Here is an 18,944-nt window from a genome sequence, read left to right as displayed (position 1 = left end):
GATATTAATCAGAAAAAAATATATACTTTCCAGTAAAAAACAATGACTGTATTTATAATGTATATCTTGATGTGTTACACACAACACGCAGTGTTGGGAAGGTTACTTTAGAAATGTAATGTGTTACAGTTACAAGTTACTCTGTTTAAAATGTAATAGTAGTGTAACTATTTGAATTACTTTTTCTGAGTAACGTAACTAATTACTTTTGATTACTTTCCCGATTTTTGAATGATATATATCGTCCCCAAATCCATGCGAAGATTTCGGCCTTGGTCTACAGACTGCCGAGCAGTTCTGTACAAGCGCACAAGGCAGCAAGGGCATTCAATACATGAATTAGCATCAAATTTTTTGTGAGGATAATATAATGATAACCATAACACGTTTACAGGCAGGCATGTAGGCCTACGCTGATGGCGCTGTAGACGTGATAGAGCCTATCAGAAGGTCCCGTATCAAACTATGGCTGTGGAGGGAAACAGTTCTCTTTACATACAATATTATTTGCAAAGTTTTGCTGACAATATTGAGTAATATTGAGTAATTGAGTGATGTAATTCAAATTGTAATTTTGAAAAATGTCAAAAGTACCTGTAATTGAATTACATTTTTTTCTACAGTAACTGTAATATATTACTGTTACATTTATTTTGTAATTAAATTACGTAACTCAATTACATGTAATGCGTTACTCGCCAACACACACATCCACTCACCAGAGGCTCGGCCATGATGATGCGTATCTTGCGCTCGGCCTGCGTGGTGAAGTTGGCGAAGAGGCTCTTGAGGACGAACTCGCCCGGCTTGCTCTCGGGGTCCACGGTGACGGGCATGGTGGCGACGGGACCCTTGCGCTCTCCGGGAGCACTGCTCACTGGGGGCAGAGGGGGCTTGCCAACTGGAGACGCTGCGGACAAACACACACACATGCACGCACACACACACACACACACACACACACAAGAACACACGCACACACGCACACACGCACACATAAACACAGTCCATAAGTTACTGGGAATGTAGGTTTGACATCTTTTTTATTTTCGCCAGAAATTCATTGGTCATGCTGTAGAGTTGTTCACTTCAAGCCAACGGCACGTCAGGAATTAAGCATCGCCATCCATGTTTTGAGTTTTATGATCAAACACATTTCACTCTATTCATCATCTATCCAGGATCCATCTTAAACACAATCAGTGTACAAGCAATGTGTCATACTCATGTAAGGACCAAGTATGGACCTCTCATACAAACTGGTCCCCTATATTTCAACAATTATGAAAGTTGAAAAAAGCGCTTTTGCACACCTCACCCAAAATTCACTTGAGTAAGGTCTACATGACCTAGAACAAAACACCTATGAAAAAGCCATACTTTCTAAATGTGAGTGCATATTTTCTGAGTTCTGTTTTGAGAAAAAGTGGGCAGGGTGTTTACTCTCCTTGTGGGAACATAGTAAAATATGACAGATTTCACTGCATTTCACAACATACATTTATAATCTCAGGATACACACACAAGGGCCATGGCGCCCTAAGATGACTGAACCAGGATAGGAACATAAAGTTCATCCGAGATATAAAAAAACAGCAACTCTTTTAAGACAGGGTCTAAGATTAGACCTGCGGCCCTTCCACCAAAAACACAGAGCGAGAGGCTCAGCACACGGGTCACCGCACAGTCAGGAGGCCTGGGCACCGCTCTCGGGTGGCCTGCGTCCCCGGATGTCTCTACCAGAGAACGAGAGAGAGGGGCAGAGAGAGAGAGGGAGAGAGAGAGAGAGAGGGAGAAGGAGAGAGAGGGAGAGAGAGAGGGGGAAAGAGAGATAGGGAGAGAGAGAGAGAGAGAGAGAGAGAGAGAGAGGAAAGAGGGGGGAGCAGCTGGTGTTTTCATTTTCTGGCAGTCATGTCCCTCTGTTCCCCGGGTGGGTGGGTGGGTGTTTGGGGTGGGGGAGGGGCCGTGGCCCAGAGGGTCCTGTCTCACTGCTGGTCATGTGGCCACGGTAACGGGTGACATGTGCAGCCAGCGCTCAGGAGCAGCTAGCGCTATGTTCCCACTCCTCACCTGCTACTGCGCATTACAAACCTCATAACTCACACCAACTCCTTCCACTCTTTCATACAATTACGGACGGTAAAATGAACCAGAGTCATTGGACAATGTACCGTTAATGATTACACTCTTAGACAATATGAGAGGACTTGTGAAGAGACTCAAGATCGATCAAAAAGATTCAGACACCACTTAGACTTGCTCGGCAAGGTTGCTTTATTCGGCTAGTGCTTCCACAAATACCTCACTCTGAGCTACATGAATGTCTAGGAGATGTACCCTGTGTTTTCTTGCGTTTCCAAATGTTCTCCTTTGAGGTCAGATTTAAGCAGCAAACATCTGTCAGTCCCTATTACATGTTGGTTCATTTTAAAATATGTACCTGAAGTATTATTTCTGAAGTGTGGCCCTGTGATCTGCGAGTCTCATGACTGGGATTAAGGTACTATTTCTTTAGAGGGCATTATCTAAAAGCAAAAAATACTATAGCCATGCCATTTATAACAACAACAGGTTCAGGCCTACTAAAGAGACTCAGCCTCACTCTATTCTGAGAGAACAACAACGTTGCCATAGGAGAAATGGCACCTTCAGTAGGGGGTATTTCCTTGAGGAACCCAACTTTTATGTTTAACACACAACACTTACTCTTTATCAGCCTGTAATTATATCTGGCCGACACATCTGAGGAGTAACTACTTTGCTCCCATTAGCAGAACATGTTCAGTTTGAACGGAAGGAAATGCAGGAATGGAAGGAGAGGAGAATAAATCAGTTGAGTGGACAGGGTGGACAGACTTACAAAAACAAGCCGTTACAAATAATATATGACATACATGGGTGTTGTTCCAAAAAGACAAAAAGGAGACAAATTGGAGCTAATAATCCCTGCCAGCAACTCCCCTAACACACATACACACACACACACACACACACACACACACACACACACACACAGAGGTCCTCATTAACACCATGCTAATGGAAAGCTGTGACCTCCTGATCCAACACAACGCCTTTCACTCCAGAGGTCAAAGGTATGTCAGCTATTCTGTCAGCTAGCTGTTTCCAACACATGCATGCTGACACACACACACACACACACACACACACACACACACACACACACACACACACACACACACACACACACACACACACACACACACACACACACACACACACACACACACACACACACACACACACACACTGACAATCAGCCCTCTGTGTTCCAAGCCTGATCACACAGCCCTCAGAAGTGTGTGCGTTTGTAACTGTAGACCAGTAACCTACTGGCAAATTACACAAAATTACACAAGTTCAAAAGCTTTCTGACTGACACTTCAGTCTAATGTCGAAATGGGATAGGATATATGCATACCGGTTTGGGACTTTTCTCCCTCCCTGTCCCTGCCTTTGTAATCTATACCATATTTATACGATGACATAGCGTCTAAATACATCACAAGTTGGTATGCCAGACCATCAGGCGTCAGTATGAAAAAATAAATAAATAAAAAAACAGAGAAAAAAAAAAGAAAAGTGGAAAAAGACCCTTGTTGTTAACGGGCTTGTTTTGAGGTAAATTACACCTTGACAGGTGGATTGACCTCTAATCTGTCACTGTCCCCTGCCCATTGGGCCAGAGAAGGTAAGTCCCCATGGGCCACATATCCAGTGCTGTGAGCAGGCCAGTGCAGTCGTGGCCATGGTGAAGTCCTGTGTTAGTGTAACAGCACATCAACTATTTCAGCCACTTCAGTAGCAGGAGTCCTCAGTATGCAACTTCTGAGTCTCTGCTCTCTCTCCCCACTGATACTCCCTACACTCCCACAATAACAAAATACGCCAGAGACATTCACAAACACATATGGCTACAGGGACACTTGGTAGTGTGGCACTGGCTCTTTCAGGCTGTTAGTCTTAACGTTAGCACAGACCCTCACTCCCAGATGCTCTGAGACCCTCACTCAAGCCTTCAAAATCCTATAAAGCTGATGAGCCTGACGTTAGCGTTAGCACAGGCCCCTTTACGCAAATAAATAAAGCTGATGACGCTAACCATTAGCGTTAGCGAAGACCCCCTTGCCCAAGCCTTTAATAAAGCTGATGACGCTAACATTAGCGTTAGCACAGACCCCCTTACCCAAGCCTTTAATAAAGCTGATGACGCTGGCCCGGCTCCATCGCACCGGTGACACCTCCATGGTCAGGCCGGAAGGAGAGGAGGGGGCGTGGGCAGAAAAGGGGTGGGGGAGTTGGAGGTGGAGGTGGAGGTGATGGCGGGGTCGGTTCAGCTATCCTGTCCGGGACTAACCCAGTATTCCCACGGTCACATTCCCTGTCAGGCCCCTAGTCCAGCGCTCCGGGGTCCAGAGCTCCATGCTGGAAATTCCAGCCACGCGTGTCCAAGAGGAAAAGTAGCAAGGGTAGGCGGGAAAAGAAGAGCAGATTTGCCTTACAAGTTCCTGGATCTATGTTTTTTGTTGTTGTTGTTGTTGTTGTTGTTGTTCCAAGGGTTGGGAAATAAAGTAAGCCCTGGCGTTGAACTCAGAGCCAGCCGTCCCTTGCTGGCTCTGCTTCCTTCTGCCGTGTGATAAGAGAGTGAGAGAGAGAGAGAGCCCTCCACACTCAGAAGGTCAGGCTGGAATTTTAGCAAAGCCCAGAGAGAGAGAGAGAGAGAGAGAGAGAGAGAGAGGGAGAGAGAGCAAGAGAGAGAGGGAGGGAGGGAGGTCTGGTGCTTGGCTAAATATAACTCTCTCTTTCACACACACACACACACACACACACACACACTCATATACTCATACATTAACATGGCTACACTTACTCACACTCACAGACTTGCTTTCTACAGACAGATAGGCACATACATATGCATGACAGTAAACACCCATACATAAACGGTACATATACATTCACACAAACACAACTCATTTCCATAGAAATTGGACTGATGTACACTACGTGAACAGCTATTTATTTTTGAACACCTTGCGCAACACAGATGTTTTTAGACAAGACAACAACTGCTTGGCTTGTTTGGAAGATCTTTTATGTTGACTTAAAGCCACAGCATAGCATTTCAGTCAAAGTGCACTATGCTGCTGGCCAGGCTTGGTCCAACAAGTGTCTGAACGTATGCACGCATGCACACACACACACACACACACACACACACACTCACACTCACACACATGCGCGCACACACACACACACACACACACACACACACACACACACACACACACACACACACACACACACACACACACACACACACACACACACACACACCACATTTCCCTGGAAGAGAAGCCACAGTCTAAGACCACACCAGGATAGTCTGAATTCCAGCATTGAAACACTACACTGTAGCCAGACAACAGGAGAACAACATGAGCTGAGCTGCGAGCTGCCCAGCCCAGCTAGCAGAGCACAGCAGAGCAGAGGAGAGGAGGGGGAGAGGAGGGGGAGAGGGGCCAGATAAGACCCAGGAAACCGCCCAGGACGAGCCCAAATTAAATCATACACGCACACTATTATTACATGACTGCAAATAAAATCAAGACCAGACAATCGGTCACATGAATCTCTGGGTCTGGGTCATTTGGTGCAGTTGAGGTAACAGAGCCAGAGTGTTAGCATGACAAGCAGGTTTGACGGACACATTACAGCACTTAGAGCACTTTCTGAGACGGTGAGTGGTTTTTAATGTGATGAAGCTAGGGCGGTTTTTTATTCTAGTGAGAAAGTAGCCAGTCGTTACGCAGAGTCCTGCGTGTCCTAACTAGGAGTGCTGAAGGGTTGTTTTCGGTTCCGTGACCTACTCTGAAGCCATGGCATGCCCCGGTGTCTGTTTCTTTAAAAAAAGAGATTCCTCACGTCAGTATGACTTCCTGGTATAGGGATGTCTCAAGCAAATAGAGGGGGATGAAATGGAGAAGAGCAAGAGAGGAAAAAATGGACACTCACACACACACACACACACACACATTCACAGTTCACACACATACACACATACACACACACACACACACACACACACATCTTTCTTTGGATGATATAATTGATTTCCGCTCAGGGTTTTTGATGTCTCTGGGTTTTATGTAGTGACTCAGCTCTCTGATCCAGCTTCTCCTGCTCCGGTTTTAACTCCGTTTCAGGAGACATCTGCTGCACAGGAACACCTCATGTCACCTGTCTCATTAGAGCTGTGTCATGGCTGAACAAAGAATCCCTGTGCACCCCTTTCAATGACAGCAGAGAGAGGGAGAGAGGGAGAGGGAGGAGTAATAGAGAGCAGGATCTTCAGAGAGGAGAGTGTGTGTGTGTGTGTGTGTGTGTGTGTGTGTGTGTGTGTGTGTGTGTGTGTGTGTGAGTGTATGTGTCCTAATGTTCTATTATTTTTATCACTGTCCATAGTCCATGTCAATTGTTGTTATTATTAATATTAATGGCTAATTCTTTGATGCAATTACTGCTTTGGCAACATTGTAAAACACGTACAGTCATGCCAATAAAGCTCCATGAATTGGATTGAAATTGAATTAAAAACTGAATTGAATTGAAACCGAGAGAGAGAGAGAGAGAGAGAGAGAGGACCCAGAGAGCTGTGTGTGAGCTCCAGTAGCATATGGCCCCTTGCTGCGTGTGAGTCCATCTGGGCGATGCGTGCACTGTAGCCTACGACATGTCAGAGGAGAGGAGCAAGCGCTAATCTCCACTGTCAGCATGACTCAGCAAAAACAAATTAATAAATAAAACAGTAGTGCCCCCCCCTTGAAAATAAATAAATAACAAACTAAACACAACTGCATGAATCAGCAGGACACAGAGAGAGAGGGCACCCTCCCGTGCTCCATCTCATATCACACCCATCTCAGACGCAATAAGACAACATCACAGCCAGCCAGCCAGCCAGCCAGCCACACAGGGAGATGCCAGGGATGGCATATCAAACGCGGTCTCTAATGAAAGAAGGCTGCAGAGAGGGCAAGGGAGAGAGAGAGATAGCGAGAGAGAGAGAGAGAAGGGGGGGGGGTGGACCCAGACAAAAGTGAGATATTTGATGAGCAGGAGAGATAAGGCCTCGGTTAGATGGAATGGACGCGTTTATCACCGCATATCTATCTGCCTGATATCACCGTCAGGAACATGATGAGATCTGGGCCTAACTGTTCTAAACTGGTATGTGCGTGCGCATGTAACATTCTAGGGCATAGACACAACATTCTTGGGCGAGCGTGCCTGCGATGCCTTCATAAAGGGCTTGATGTGCTTCCAATGGTTCATGAGCTCAAACGGTTAAGAGTGAGGGGGTGACTCAGGAGGTCTGAGTCACTCGAGCACTGACACTTGACACCCAGTGTGTGTGACCAGAGTCATTTTAAAGATTATTCTGGTGTGAGATCATTGCTTAATCGTCAGCTGGAGGATATGGGAATAATTACCATGTCAAGAGAAGACACAAACATAAACACACACACACACACATTGTCCAGAGAATGTCATGAGGTGAGCATGACATCAGTATGTGCACATTTACAGTACTGTACATTTCTTTCTGTCTGCCTCCATGACTATATTGTTATGAACATTATAACCTGAATTCTGTGCATAGGTATGGTCAAACTTGAAATCCGATAGACACATATATCTGTACAATAAGGGCCGGCCTGGAGTAGGACATTATACATGATCCTCCCAACACCAACAGCACCACTCAATACAAAGGGACAAGGGCAACTTCTTTCATTTTTGTAATGGCTTCTAAATTGAATATTTGGCTCGCATAAGTAGATTAGAAGCTCTATTGCTCTCTCTCTCTTTCTCTCTCTCTCTCTCTCACGCTCTCTCACACACACACACAAACACACAGATCAAAAATGTTCCTAAAGAAATGCTAACAAAGTACCATTTAACCAACTGTGCAGATCAGCATGTCCATCCTGCTGCCTGTTTTTGTCCGTCTGCTGTTTTATTGCTATCGTGATGCATGTTGCGTGTAAAACACGAGGACCACAATGGAAATACGCCTCTGGGCTTTATTGTGTTTTTATCCTCTGTGATTATAATATCATCTCTGTACAGCAGAGTCCTGTGTGCTATTGAAAAAAAAATCATCAAATAAACTCCATAAGCAATTCGAATGTGTGCACGATCATCACTGTAAGGCAGGCGACTAAAGAATTCCATGAAGAAACACAGCAAGACCCATGACCCAGAGAGTAGCGATGTCGCAGGAGAAGTGCTCAATCCCTGTCTGCCAGAGAGCACAGATAGAAAATGTCTCTTGCCTGTTTGGTTGATACTTAATGTGCTTTATGTCCTACATATACATGTTTGTATGTATACATGTACTGCATGTATACATGTTTGTCTATTGATGCTATGTCTTACATGCATGTACTGTTCCTGTCCTGCAATCCTTAAATGAGCTGCCCATGGCTGCAAAAAGAATTTCAGCACAAACTGACAAATAAAGTTGTATCGTATCGTATTGTATCGTATCGTATCGTATCGTATCGTATCGTATCGTATCGTATCGTATCGTATCGTATCGTATCGTATGAGATTCTGCTGGGTAAGTTTGACTCGGTAAGGAACAGAACTGGAAGCCTGTGTCCTTCTGCTCTCTGCTCTAGCGAGTCCAAAACGGGACATATCCTTCCCCAGACTGTCTGCACCCACACAGGTGGATGTCACTTGAGAGAGATCATGTGCTCTCTAGTTCACCTTGACACCTAAAGAACGATCTAGAAGAGGACATGCCACAGATCGACCACACACACACACACACACACACACACACACACATACACGCACACACTATGCACTCTGGGTAGTGTGTCAATAAGGTGTTCTATTTCTATCTCTGTCTGTCTGTCCATTTATCTGTCTATCTATCTATCTATCTATCTGTCTATCTGTCTATCTGTCTATCTATCTCAAAGGCTGTAAGCCTGTACTTAAAGCCCTCCAAACTCACGTGCACTCACCCACACACGCGTATAAACAAGCAAGGCTCAGGACTGAGTGAGGTCATGCAATGGAGGCGTGTGACGGGATGATGTGATTGCTCTCTCTCTCTCTCTCTCTCTCTCTCTCTCTCTCACTTTCTCTTTCCCTCTAGTCCATGTCTCCCTTTCTCATCCCCCCCACATATGTATACTTAGAAAAAATATGATTCATCAAATGCACACAGTACGTGAGGTAAACTGTAATCCCATAGAAAAGCATGAAAAGCTGTTAGCTTTAGCTAGCTGTGATTGGCCCGCGACCCTTTGATTTGCACGGCAGACAGAGCACATAGGCTATTCACATGATCTGCCCCTGGGCTCAACGGCGAGAGAAGATGGTCCTTCCTTTAGCCTGGACCCATTATGTAACGCGGTAGTGTCAGAGAATGCTGACTAAGACAGGACCAAACCCACTTACACACACACAAACATAAGCACACACACACACACACACACACACACACACACATAGACATAGAATGATACATTGAGGAAAATACTGCATGCGTGTGTGTGTGAGAGTCAGTGTGTGTGTGTGTGTGTGTGTGTGTGTGTGCGTGTCTATGTGTGTGCAAGTGCAAGAGAGGGAAAGGGAGAGAGAAAAGATGAGCGGGAGGGAGAGAGAAGAACATTCATCCATCATCCAATCACACCCCTCTAAAAAAATGAGCTCACTGAATCCTGAATCTGGGATGTTTATATTTTTGTGTGGGCTTGTGCGCGTCAGCACTCGACTCCACTGTCTAACGTCACAGCTGAAAAGGGGGTAATGCGAGATGTTTACGACCTACGACACTGATAGAGGAGACGCTGGGCTATGCTACAGTATAGGGTCAGTGAGTAAGAGAGTGAGAGAAAGAGAGAGAGAGATAGCCTACAGATAGAGAGAGAATGAAAGAGAGAGAGACAGGCAATCCAGAGCTTTTCATAAACCTGCAGTCAAAACACTAAATACGCAAACACAAACACGACTCCATGTGTGTATGTGTGTGTATATGAGTGTATGTGAGAGTGTGTGTGTGTGTGTGTGTGTATGTGTGTTGTGTGTGTGTGTGTGTGAGAGAGAGAGAGAGAGAGAGATCGTCGATGATGTGTACTTACGACTGCTCCAGGATTTCAGCAAAGACTTGATGCTGATCTCAAAGAAACCCGAGTCCTGTTGACCAGCCATGGCCGCAGAGCTAGCTAGCTCTCCACTGACACGACAAGCAGGGGAAAGGAAAAAGACAGAGAGAGATGGAGAGATAGATAGAGAGAGGAGAGAGAGAGAGAGAGGAGAGAGGGATGGAGCTCTGAAGAGAGGATGGAGAGATGCGGTCCAGCTCCCTCTCGGCTGCAGATACTGCAGCTCTCTCCCTGCTGAGCCTGTGTCAGCTGTGAGCATCCTGCCCTCTCGCTCACTCTACCCCCCCTCCCTCTCGCCCTCCCTCCCTCCCTCCCTCTCTCTCTCTCTCTCTCACTCTCTTACGCCATGTCTTTCTCGCTCATTCTCTCTGTTACGCCACGGCTCTCTCTCTCTCTCTCTCCCTCTGTCTCTCTCCCTCTGCCTCTATCTCTCTCCTCTCTCACTGTTACGCCATCGTCTTTCTGTAACACAGTACCCCTTCTCTATTTCTCTCTTACACTGTCTCTCTCTCGCTCTCTCTCTCTCTCTCTCTCTCTCTCTCTCCCTCTCTTCCTATAATGCGCAGATGTTATGGGGAGCCTAAGAGCCAATCCTCTTAGTGGCAAGAGACAGAGACAGAGAGAGAGAGAGAGAGAGAGAGAAAGCCTCATAATAAGTGGTGTGTGTGTGTGTGTGTGTGTGTGTGTGTGTGTGTATGTGTGTGTTTGTGTGTGTGTGTGTGTGTGTGCGTGCGTGTGTGTGTGTGTTGTCCGCTTGTCTCTTGTTTCCACCTCACAAGCACTATGCGCAGCGCAGAGGGAGCGCGTTACCATGGCGTGTGCACATGCAGGCATGGACGCTGTTCTACCTGCAGTGGAACCAACGCTTTGTAAACAGAGCAATGTTTACAAACAACGCTGATGGACCAATTCTAGATGGCAACATTGGAGGTTGGGTTGCATGGCTTGCGTTGTGAACAGTTACATTGTATTCACGGCTAATTCTCTCAGCCAAAGAAAGCCATTCATCTGAGACAACAACAAACAATATTTCTCTGTCTTTGTCTTCCCTTTATTTTTCACCCCCATTACGACAAGCTCTACAAATACAGTCGTCTAAAGCGGGCGAAAAAAGAAAACAAACAGAGGAGAGGTGTGTGAATGCAGCCTCCGATTCTCAAGGCTCCTCCAACACCACAGAGCCTGGAGGAGAGATCTGTGTGCTCGGTGCACTACTAGTCAAGGTCAAACCATGGGCAGCCTCAGCCTGCAGTAGCCTGGGCAGCCTGAGCCATCATCACACTGCAGCAAGCATATTCTGTGTAAATATACACAACCATGCTCTGCCGTTTGGGGGAGAGAATGATAAACTGTCATGTCATTGAAATAATAACGGCGGTAACTGAGTCTTGCATGTTCCGCCACACACTAAAAAAGATCTAAACCGACCAAAATAAGAAGTAGAGGCAATGTAAACAGAGACAAGATGGAGGTGATGTTTATCATTCCCTCTCACTCCCCCTACTGGAGGTAAGGTGGAACAGCAGTATTTTGCATGACAACAAACAAAAGCATGCCCCGTTTCCTATCCATACAAGACGATGTGGATTTTGAACACACAGTGCTAAAATCGGTGTATTCTGGATGAAACAGGCTAACTTCAAACAGACAGAACAACATTAGGAAAAATAAGGAGAAAATAAACAAGGATCAACCGCCTCTGTTGCGTGTGTCTGTGACTGTGACTGGAAGCATTGTGCCTTCTACATAATTGGGAAACCACCCAGAAAAAGGCTAAGAGAAAATCATGAGGATAAAGACGCTGCTTCCTTCATCCTGAAACGCAGCGTGTGTTTACAGAGGATCTCGCTCACAGAGGATCCCAAGGTTGCAGAACCATCTACAGTTAGTCACCAATTATCTCCGTTGTTATTCCCTGAGGACTGTAAAATCATTTATCTGGCTAAGAGGTTGACAGAAGGGAAAAAAGAGAGAGAGAGAGAGAGGGGGGTGGGGGGGGAGGGAGGGAGAGACAGAAGTAAATGGGAGGGGAGAAAGTGCATCTATTCACGGCTGCTGTTTGTAAAACCTGTAAAGCGGGTCACGTCTCTGTGACTGCAATGCAAATAAGGGAGGTGTAAAGGTGTCATTCGGCCACTTTGTCTGAGTGCTGTGGCCCAAAACACTGACTGGGGCAGTTTGGCTCAAGTGATTAGGGCCTGACAACCTCTTGGGTCCCAGGGATTCCTGCAGCTCCTGTTTTATTGTCCTGTATTACTGAGCCACCGTTTGGAGAATGAAGAAACCTCCACCAGGCTTCCTGGAGGTGCCATTACAGTCTATAACTACATTGGAAAATATCATCTGATGTCCATATGGCCATAAACACAAACCAAGAACCATACAGACTATGAGCTCGTCAAGCCCTTGGCAAATAAGCAATTAATCCAACAAGCAAACGTTTACACAGATCACAGCTCAACTGAGTAGGCCTGGTGTGTGACAATACATTGACAATTACTGTGGAATTTATTACAAAGGCTACAAAACGGTCTCATCAAAGCAGTAGCCTGAGTGGTAAGTGTAACAGTCCTTTACGAGGTCTTGGATGGCTGTCACTAAAACTTCCACGTCTTGTCACTGAAAAATGCTCATTTACATGTTCTATTTCCCTTCTCTCACACACATCTTAGCTCCATGCATAGATTAGGCAAACATGACAGACTGAGAGAACCTATGACTGCATTTACTGTAAGATCAAGGTTCCAATATGCTCTTTCTTTAGCTCACCTCTCCTCTCTCTGTTGCACTTTGTGTTCTATGACTTTATTTAGCCTTTGATGATGTTTGATGTGTTTGATGATGTTTGATGTGTTTAAAGACTGTTAATTTATGCATTTTTATTTAATTTTTTTGTTATATTTTTTTCTGTCCTCCATGTTTTTCATGCTGTTCCCTGTTTTCTGACGGTGTAAAGCACACAGAGTTGCCTTGTGTAAGAAATGCGCTATTCAAATGAAATCTTGCCTTGCCTTGCCTTGCCTTTCTTTTTTTCTCATGTCTTCCTTGGTCATTCTTAGGTCCCCGGGATAAACAGTGGCTCATGTAAGTGATGACACAGCTGATTGTACTAACATACATCTCGTCTTCCAATCGATGTTATCTATAGGTATGTCCAGCAAGAAAACAGAGCTATAACAATTAACAACCTCTGAAGCTTACACACCATAATCAAGCCCTGTACCGTTACCATGGACACCTTTAATTCTGCATATCTGCTTCTTCATGCTATATCTGCTTTAATCTTTGGAACCTGACAAATACTCTGTTTTGAATTCAATGCGCAGACTTATTTGTGGTTTCAGGACCTGGTACGTTTACTTCCTGGTACAGTCATCCTGTTTACCATAACTGGATTTAGTGTGAGCAGGTGGAAGAACACACACACACACAAACAGTGATGCCCTTAGGGGTCGACTACATGGGTAATCATGGCACCATGGCAGCAACACAAGATATCAAGTGGGGGGTATAAGGATAATGGTTACAAAGTCAGCGTAAGGTATCTTATCTCATCTCAGTATGTCACTACTGCAAGGTTTTTAGATTTTGTTAACTAGTGCTGTGTATATACTCTGTACACTGTGTGTGTGTGTGTGTGTGTGTGTGTGTGTGTGTGTGTGTGTGTGTGTGTGTGTGTGTGTGTGTGTGTGTGTGTGTCTGTATGTGTTTATATCCAAATGTATTTAGATGACTTGACCCATCCCCTTTAGTGTATATTTCCATATTTCACCGTATTTACATAACTGACCGTCATGTAAAAAAAAAAAAACTGTAACGCCATAAAGTCTATCCTAGTTTCTAACAATGTGGTTCATACATTACAACAGCCCAAATCCACAACGTGCCATCATAAACAACACAACATTATACATTCATAGCCAACATAATGGCATTTATCAACAATGACAACAGCGCAAAAGTATGGTTAGCACAGCAAAATGTAGCGGTTTAGAAGAATAGACTGTCATACTGTCACAATATACTGTCATGATGCTACCATCTGTCCAGCGGTAATGTTGCCCCTCACACGCGTCATGGATTACAACACCTGCCCTCGCCCCTGTCTGCCATCTCTGTCCTTCTAGATGACGACTATGAGACTGATTTAACTACGGTACCCTACACGCTACGCTTTCATGTCTATGCCCTCACAAACTAAGTTACTACAAACTAGCACAGCTAATGTGATATCAAGTTGAATATGGATGACAGCACAATGCCTTCTTTCAGTTTACTAATGAAGCTTTGGCACATCGGATGTCTGTATTACGGATGAAATCCTGCATTACTGTGACTAGACACCACTATTTATGAACTATATCCCTGGCAATCAGTGAGGAAACGCAACAGGCATGCACACACGGCTTGTTTTCAGAGCAGGAAGAAGCGATGCTGATTACTGAACACGACAACATAGACACGTATATGCAAATCCAACTGACACTCACAAACACACTCACGCACATGATACTTAGACACTGAAACGCACACAAAAGCCATATACAGCTTTTAAGCACAGACTCATGCTGACCACACAACCACTCAAAACATACATCTGCCTCTACATACATACAATACATACATACATATACGCTTTCAGAAATCCCACCAGCGCGTACATACAGTACACATACACATTTACACACATCAGACAGTCTTCCACGTTGCACGTCTGTGCAGCCACTGACAGATGAAAGCCTGGGAAGAAAACTGCTGAAGTTATCACTCCTGCCTTCATGGCAGTTGGACGCAGATAATCTTTACAAGAGTCTCCCAAAATTCCAGGCATTCCCAATGGGGGCCTGGTGATGCCAGCTGTTGGAATCTGGCACAGGGGAGAGAGAGGCCGCTGAGAAGCCTCGGGAGCAGGATCCCGTTACCATGACAGGGCCACTCGCTCGCTCGCCACTCACGTCGCCATAACGCCTGTTTCAGAGTCAGCAACTCTGAACTCACACACCTCTAAACCAAACTCCAAAATCAAGAGCAAAAACATTTCAACACTGGCCACATTTACCATGGACACAGATACATTCAACTGCTCGGCTTCTCTATGTCCCTCAGTACACTGTTTATATTATTGACATATGAAGTAAAAAGGTCATTGGAGTGAGCGCTGTGTGATTTTTCTGCTCCCTCAAACACAAGGCAGCTTCTCTCTCTCTCTCTCTCTCTCTCTCTCTCTTCTGAACACTGTCAAATTTGTTCTTCACGGGCCCAACAGAGAGCATTCAGCGCTGCTCACACCAGACCAGGCATCATCTCACATATAAGCCTACTACCTGTTCAGAGGTCTGACACGTTTTCCTAAAACACATCAGGCCAACAGGCCGTGGTTTGTGTGCTGGCTGAAAAGTGCCTTTGAGAGCTGTGAGTGTTTTTTGGGCGGGCGGGGAGAGAGGGGAGGGCAGTGATGAGGAGGCTCAAATCGCTGATTAGACGCACAACTCAAGCTCTGTTGAAGGACAGGAATGCAGAGCATGTCTGCCGGGCTTCGTGGAGAACACATCAGCACCCCCCCACCCCCCCCTCCTTAACAAATGCCCCTGTGATTGCTCCGGTACACTCCCCGACATAGTCTCACACACACACACACACACACACACACACACACACACACACACACACACACACACATGCCCACCTCCACATTCCCTCCCTCTTGTCTCTAATATCAGTTTTCTGGCTCAGTCTCCCTCACCTATACCCCTCTGTAGGACTCTCTCTCTCTCTCTGTCATTCCTTCTGCCTCTCCTCAGTGTGCTGAGAGATGGTAGTGAACTCGGGCCAGACGAGGCCTTTTCATGCCTGGGTCTCCTCTGATGGGGATCTGATATGCTGCACCTGGTCCTAACCACCTTACCACCACCACCACCACCACCCCTCCACCTACACAGGGCCCCCATCTTCCCCCCACACACAGGGGCCATTAAGTCCTTGCCCACCTCCTCCTCTCTCAACCTCCACCACCATCACTCCCACCCCCCACCTTGAGAACACAGGGCCCCCATCCCCCCCCCCTCCCCCCTTACCCACCTCCCCCACTCTCCCCCAGGTCAACCTCCACCACTCAAAAAAGGTCACACCCGGCCTGACAGTAATTCCTTATCTCTTTTTAGCCTCTCATCAAATACCATAACGACCCTGTCAGCGCATTATAAGAGTGATGTCACAGCGCGCCGTCACAGGAGTTTCATTGTGAGTCACACGCCGGGCGGGCGTGATGCAAGACAAACAGCTGGAGAGAAAAAAGGCCAGCCTTCAGGGGTCTGCTGTCTGCCTGCTTGACAGTGTGCCGGGGATTTCAGAGTAAACACGCCGGACAAGGGCAGCGTTCAAAAGCTGCCGGCGCGTGACACACGCGCTTGAAAAATAACCTCGCTGCTCACCTGCGCTGAGGTATGTGTGGGCTAATTCAAATGGTGGCGAGGGGGAAAGAAAAGAGCCTGACGGGCTGGCAGAACATTAAAGAGAAGATCTCCGTGCATAAACACACAGGGAAAACACCTCCCGCCCAGTCTGCAAGTTACGACAAAGACTAATTACAACACCACACACCAGCACGGGAGCTAGACTGTGACAACAGCCGCTGTGTTGCACATGTGTCTGGTGAGTCAGACTGAGCGTTCCGAGAAAAAAAAAAGAGCGTTTGAGCGGGATGGACGGTTCTGTCTAGCACTGTACCTTCTCTGATGATGGCGATGGTGGGCCTTTTCCTGGGCTGGATCTTCCGGAACTTGCCCTTGAAGTCGCTGGGTGTGAACATGTCCATGGAGAGGGTGGCCATCTGTTGGAGGACGATGCTGTCCTGGCTGTCGTTGCGGTGGTGCTCCCCGACCTTCTGAGCCTCTCCTCCTCCTCCTCCTCCTCCGTTACCCTCTTCGGCCATCTCTGCCAGGCTCCCCGCATCATCCTGAGACATGTTGGCTGAAAGGCCCCTGGACAACAGCACTCGCTCACCTATTCCGCTGGGACACCATGGATGGGGGACGTCCAAGCACGCGTCCACAGGAGACTTCTACAGTAAGGACTGTGTGTTTATCCTGTGTGTGTCCGCAGCTGTTGAGTTATTCTCCTTCTGTTTTGCTTTCCCAATCAGCTCCTTCTGGCTCCTCTTCAGTTCTTCAGTCCAACTTTTCCAGCTCTGCTCCAGTCTGACACAGTGACTTTTGGCTTTGTTTTGGCTTCCTCTGTTTCTTCATGTAGTTGCAGTTGTTGTTGTTGACGTCTTCTCTCTCCTTCTTTCTCTCTCTCTCTCTCTCTCTCTGTCTTTCTGTTTGACTCTCTCTCTCTTTCTCTCTCTCTCTCTTTCTCGTTCTCCACTGTCTTCAGGGTGAACGCGTACTCCTCAGTGGATCTGAGGTATGATGACGAGCAAGACTACCAGAGCAGCCCAGCCCAGAGCCTTGCCTGATACACTCTGCCGTGTGCGTGAGTGAGCGAGTGAGTGAGTGAGTAAGCGAGCAAGCGAGGGAGGGAGTGAGTGAGCGACTGAGAGTCAGTCAGCACGCTGACTGGTCTAGGCTGTTTGGTCAGTTACAGCACCGCGTGAATGGAGCAGGTGTAGGGTTACTGTGGGCTGGCCTGACTCTCCACGGAGCGCGAGAGAGAGAGAGAGAGAGAGAGGAAGGGTGGGATTATGGGAGGAGAATGAATAAGGGAGGAAGAAAGCTGAAGAGTGAGAGAGAAAAGAGAGGGAGTGAGAGAGAGAGAGAGAGAAAAGACAGAAGAGATCATGAGAGTGAACAAAACACAAGAATAAAAGGGAAAAGAAGCACAAAAAGACAGTCGGGTCTTTTCTAAGGATCAAGTCCGTTTAAACAAGGAGCTAATGAAGGGAAGCTTGAATGGCAAATAACAAGTTTCTGTTGTTATCTCTTCAGTGGTGTGGTACACAGTGAATCTCTAGGGGTAGCCTCATACAGACTTGGACTTCTACCCCCCCCCCCCCCCCCCCCCACGCTCCCCATAGCTTCCACCTGTTTATGACACCGTCACCATAACGCCTGGCCCCCAGAGCATAGTAGCTCGCTAGCCCGCCTGCACTGCGCCCCCGCCCCCCCCGCCCGAGCCACATCAGAGTCAAAAACAAGCCACCGTTCGAACACATCGCGCTAAATCAGAGCAACACTAGTCTCACAATGCTTCTCTTTCATTTGGTGCCAAACTGGTTTAGCCCACCGTCAATGGCCTCTTTTTATAACCTATTTATTTAACTCTTAATGCCATCACTAGGAGTGAGGGTGATGAACAGACACAGTTTTTGTTATTCTATTTTATTTATTTATTTAGGTTTTTTTTTTTTTTAATTCGTCACCAACCAGCCCGGGGGCTGCGAGGCAGACAGACCCTCTCTTTCTCCAGGTTTGTGTTGGTCTGGCAGCCATAAGGCTCAGAGCGGCCAGGAAAGGAGAGAGAGGGACCACACCCCTCTGAATGAGCGCACACACACACACACACACACACACACACACAGTCACACACACACACACACACACACACACACACTGAGGTACTTTCACCATCTCATTTCCACCTCACAAACAGGACAATCTGATAGAGCTCCGCAGAAGCCAAGCCCCCTCCCTCTCTCTGTCCCCCGGGAAGTCCAGCGACTACTGGAAAGGAAAAAGGAACTCGCAGAATTAGACTAATTGTAAGTAATTATCCCCCCACATATACGCCGATTCTGTC

General features: G+C 46.5%; 1 protein-coding gene across 1 annotated transcript in view; it reads right to left on the bottom strand.

The window, feature by feature from the left end:
• The window catches only part of fryb (furry homolog b (Drosophila)), a 67,535-nt gene extending 57,137 nt beyond the window's left edge, over positions 1–10,398 (bottom strand). The window contains exons 1-2 of the mRNA XM_062537053.1: positions 10,185–10,398; positions 720–910 (exon numbers count right to left, since the gene is read on the bottom strand). Coding sequence (XP_062393037.1) covers positions 720–910; positions 10,185–10,254 — 261 coding nt within the window. The 5' untranslated portion in view covers positions 10,255–10,398. The remainder of the gene's footprint in view (positions 1–719; positions 911–10,184) is intronic.
• Between the last annotated feature and the right edge of the window lie 8,546 nt (positions 10,399–18,944).

The sequence above is a fragment of the Sardina pilchardus genome, chromosome 5 (assembly GCF_963854185.1).
Source record: "Sardina pilchardus chromosome 5, fSarPil1.1, whole genome shotgun sequence".
NCBI lineage: Eukaryota > Metazoa > Chordata > Actinopteri > Clupeiformes > Clupeidae > Sardina > Sardina pilchardus.
Note: the sequence above shows the minus strand (reverse complement) of the source record. Positions and strands in the feature narration are given on the sequence as shown.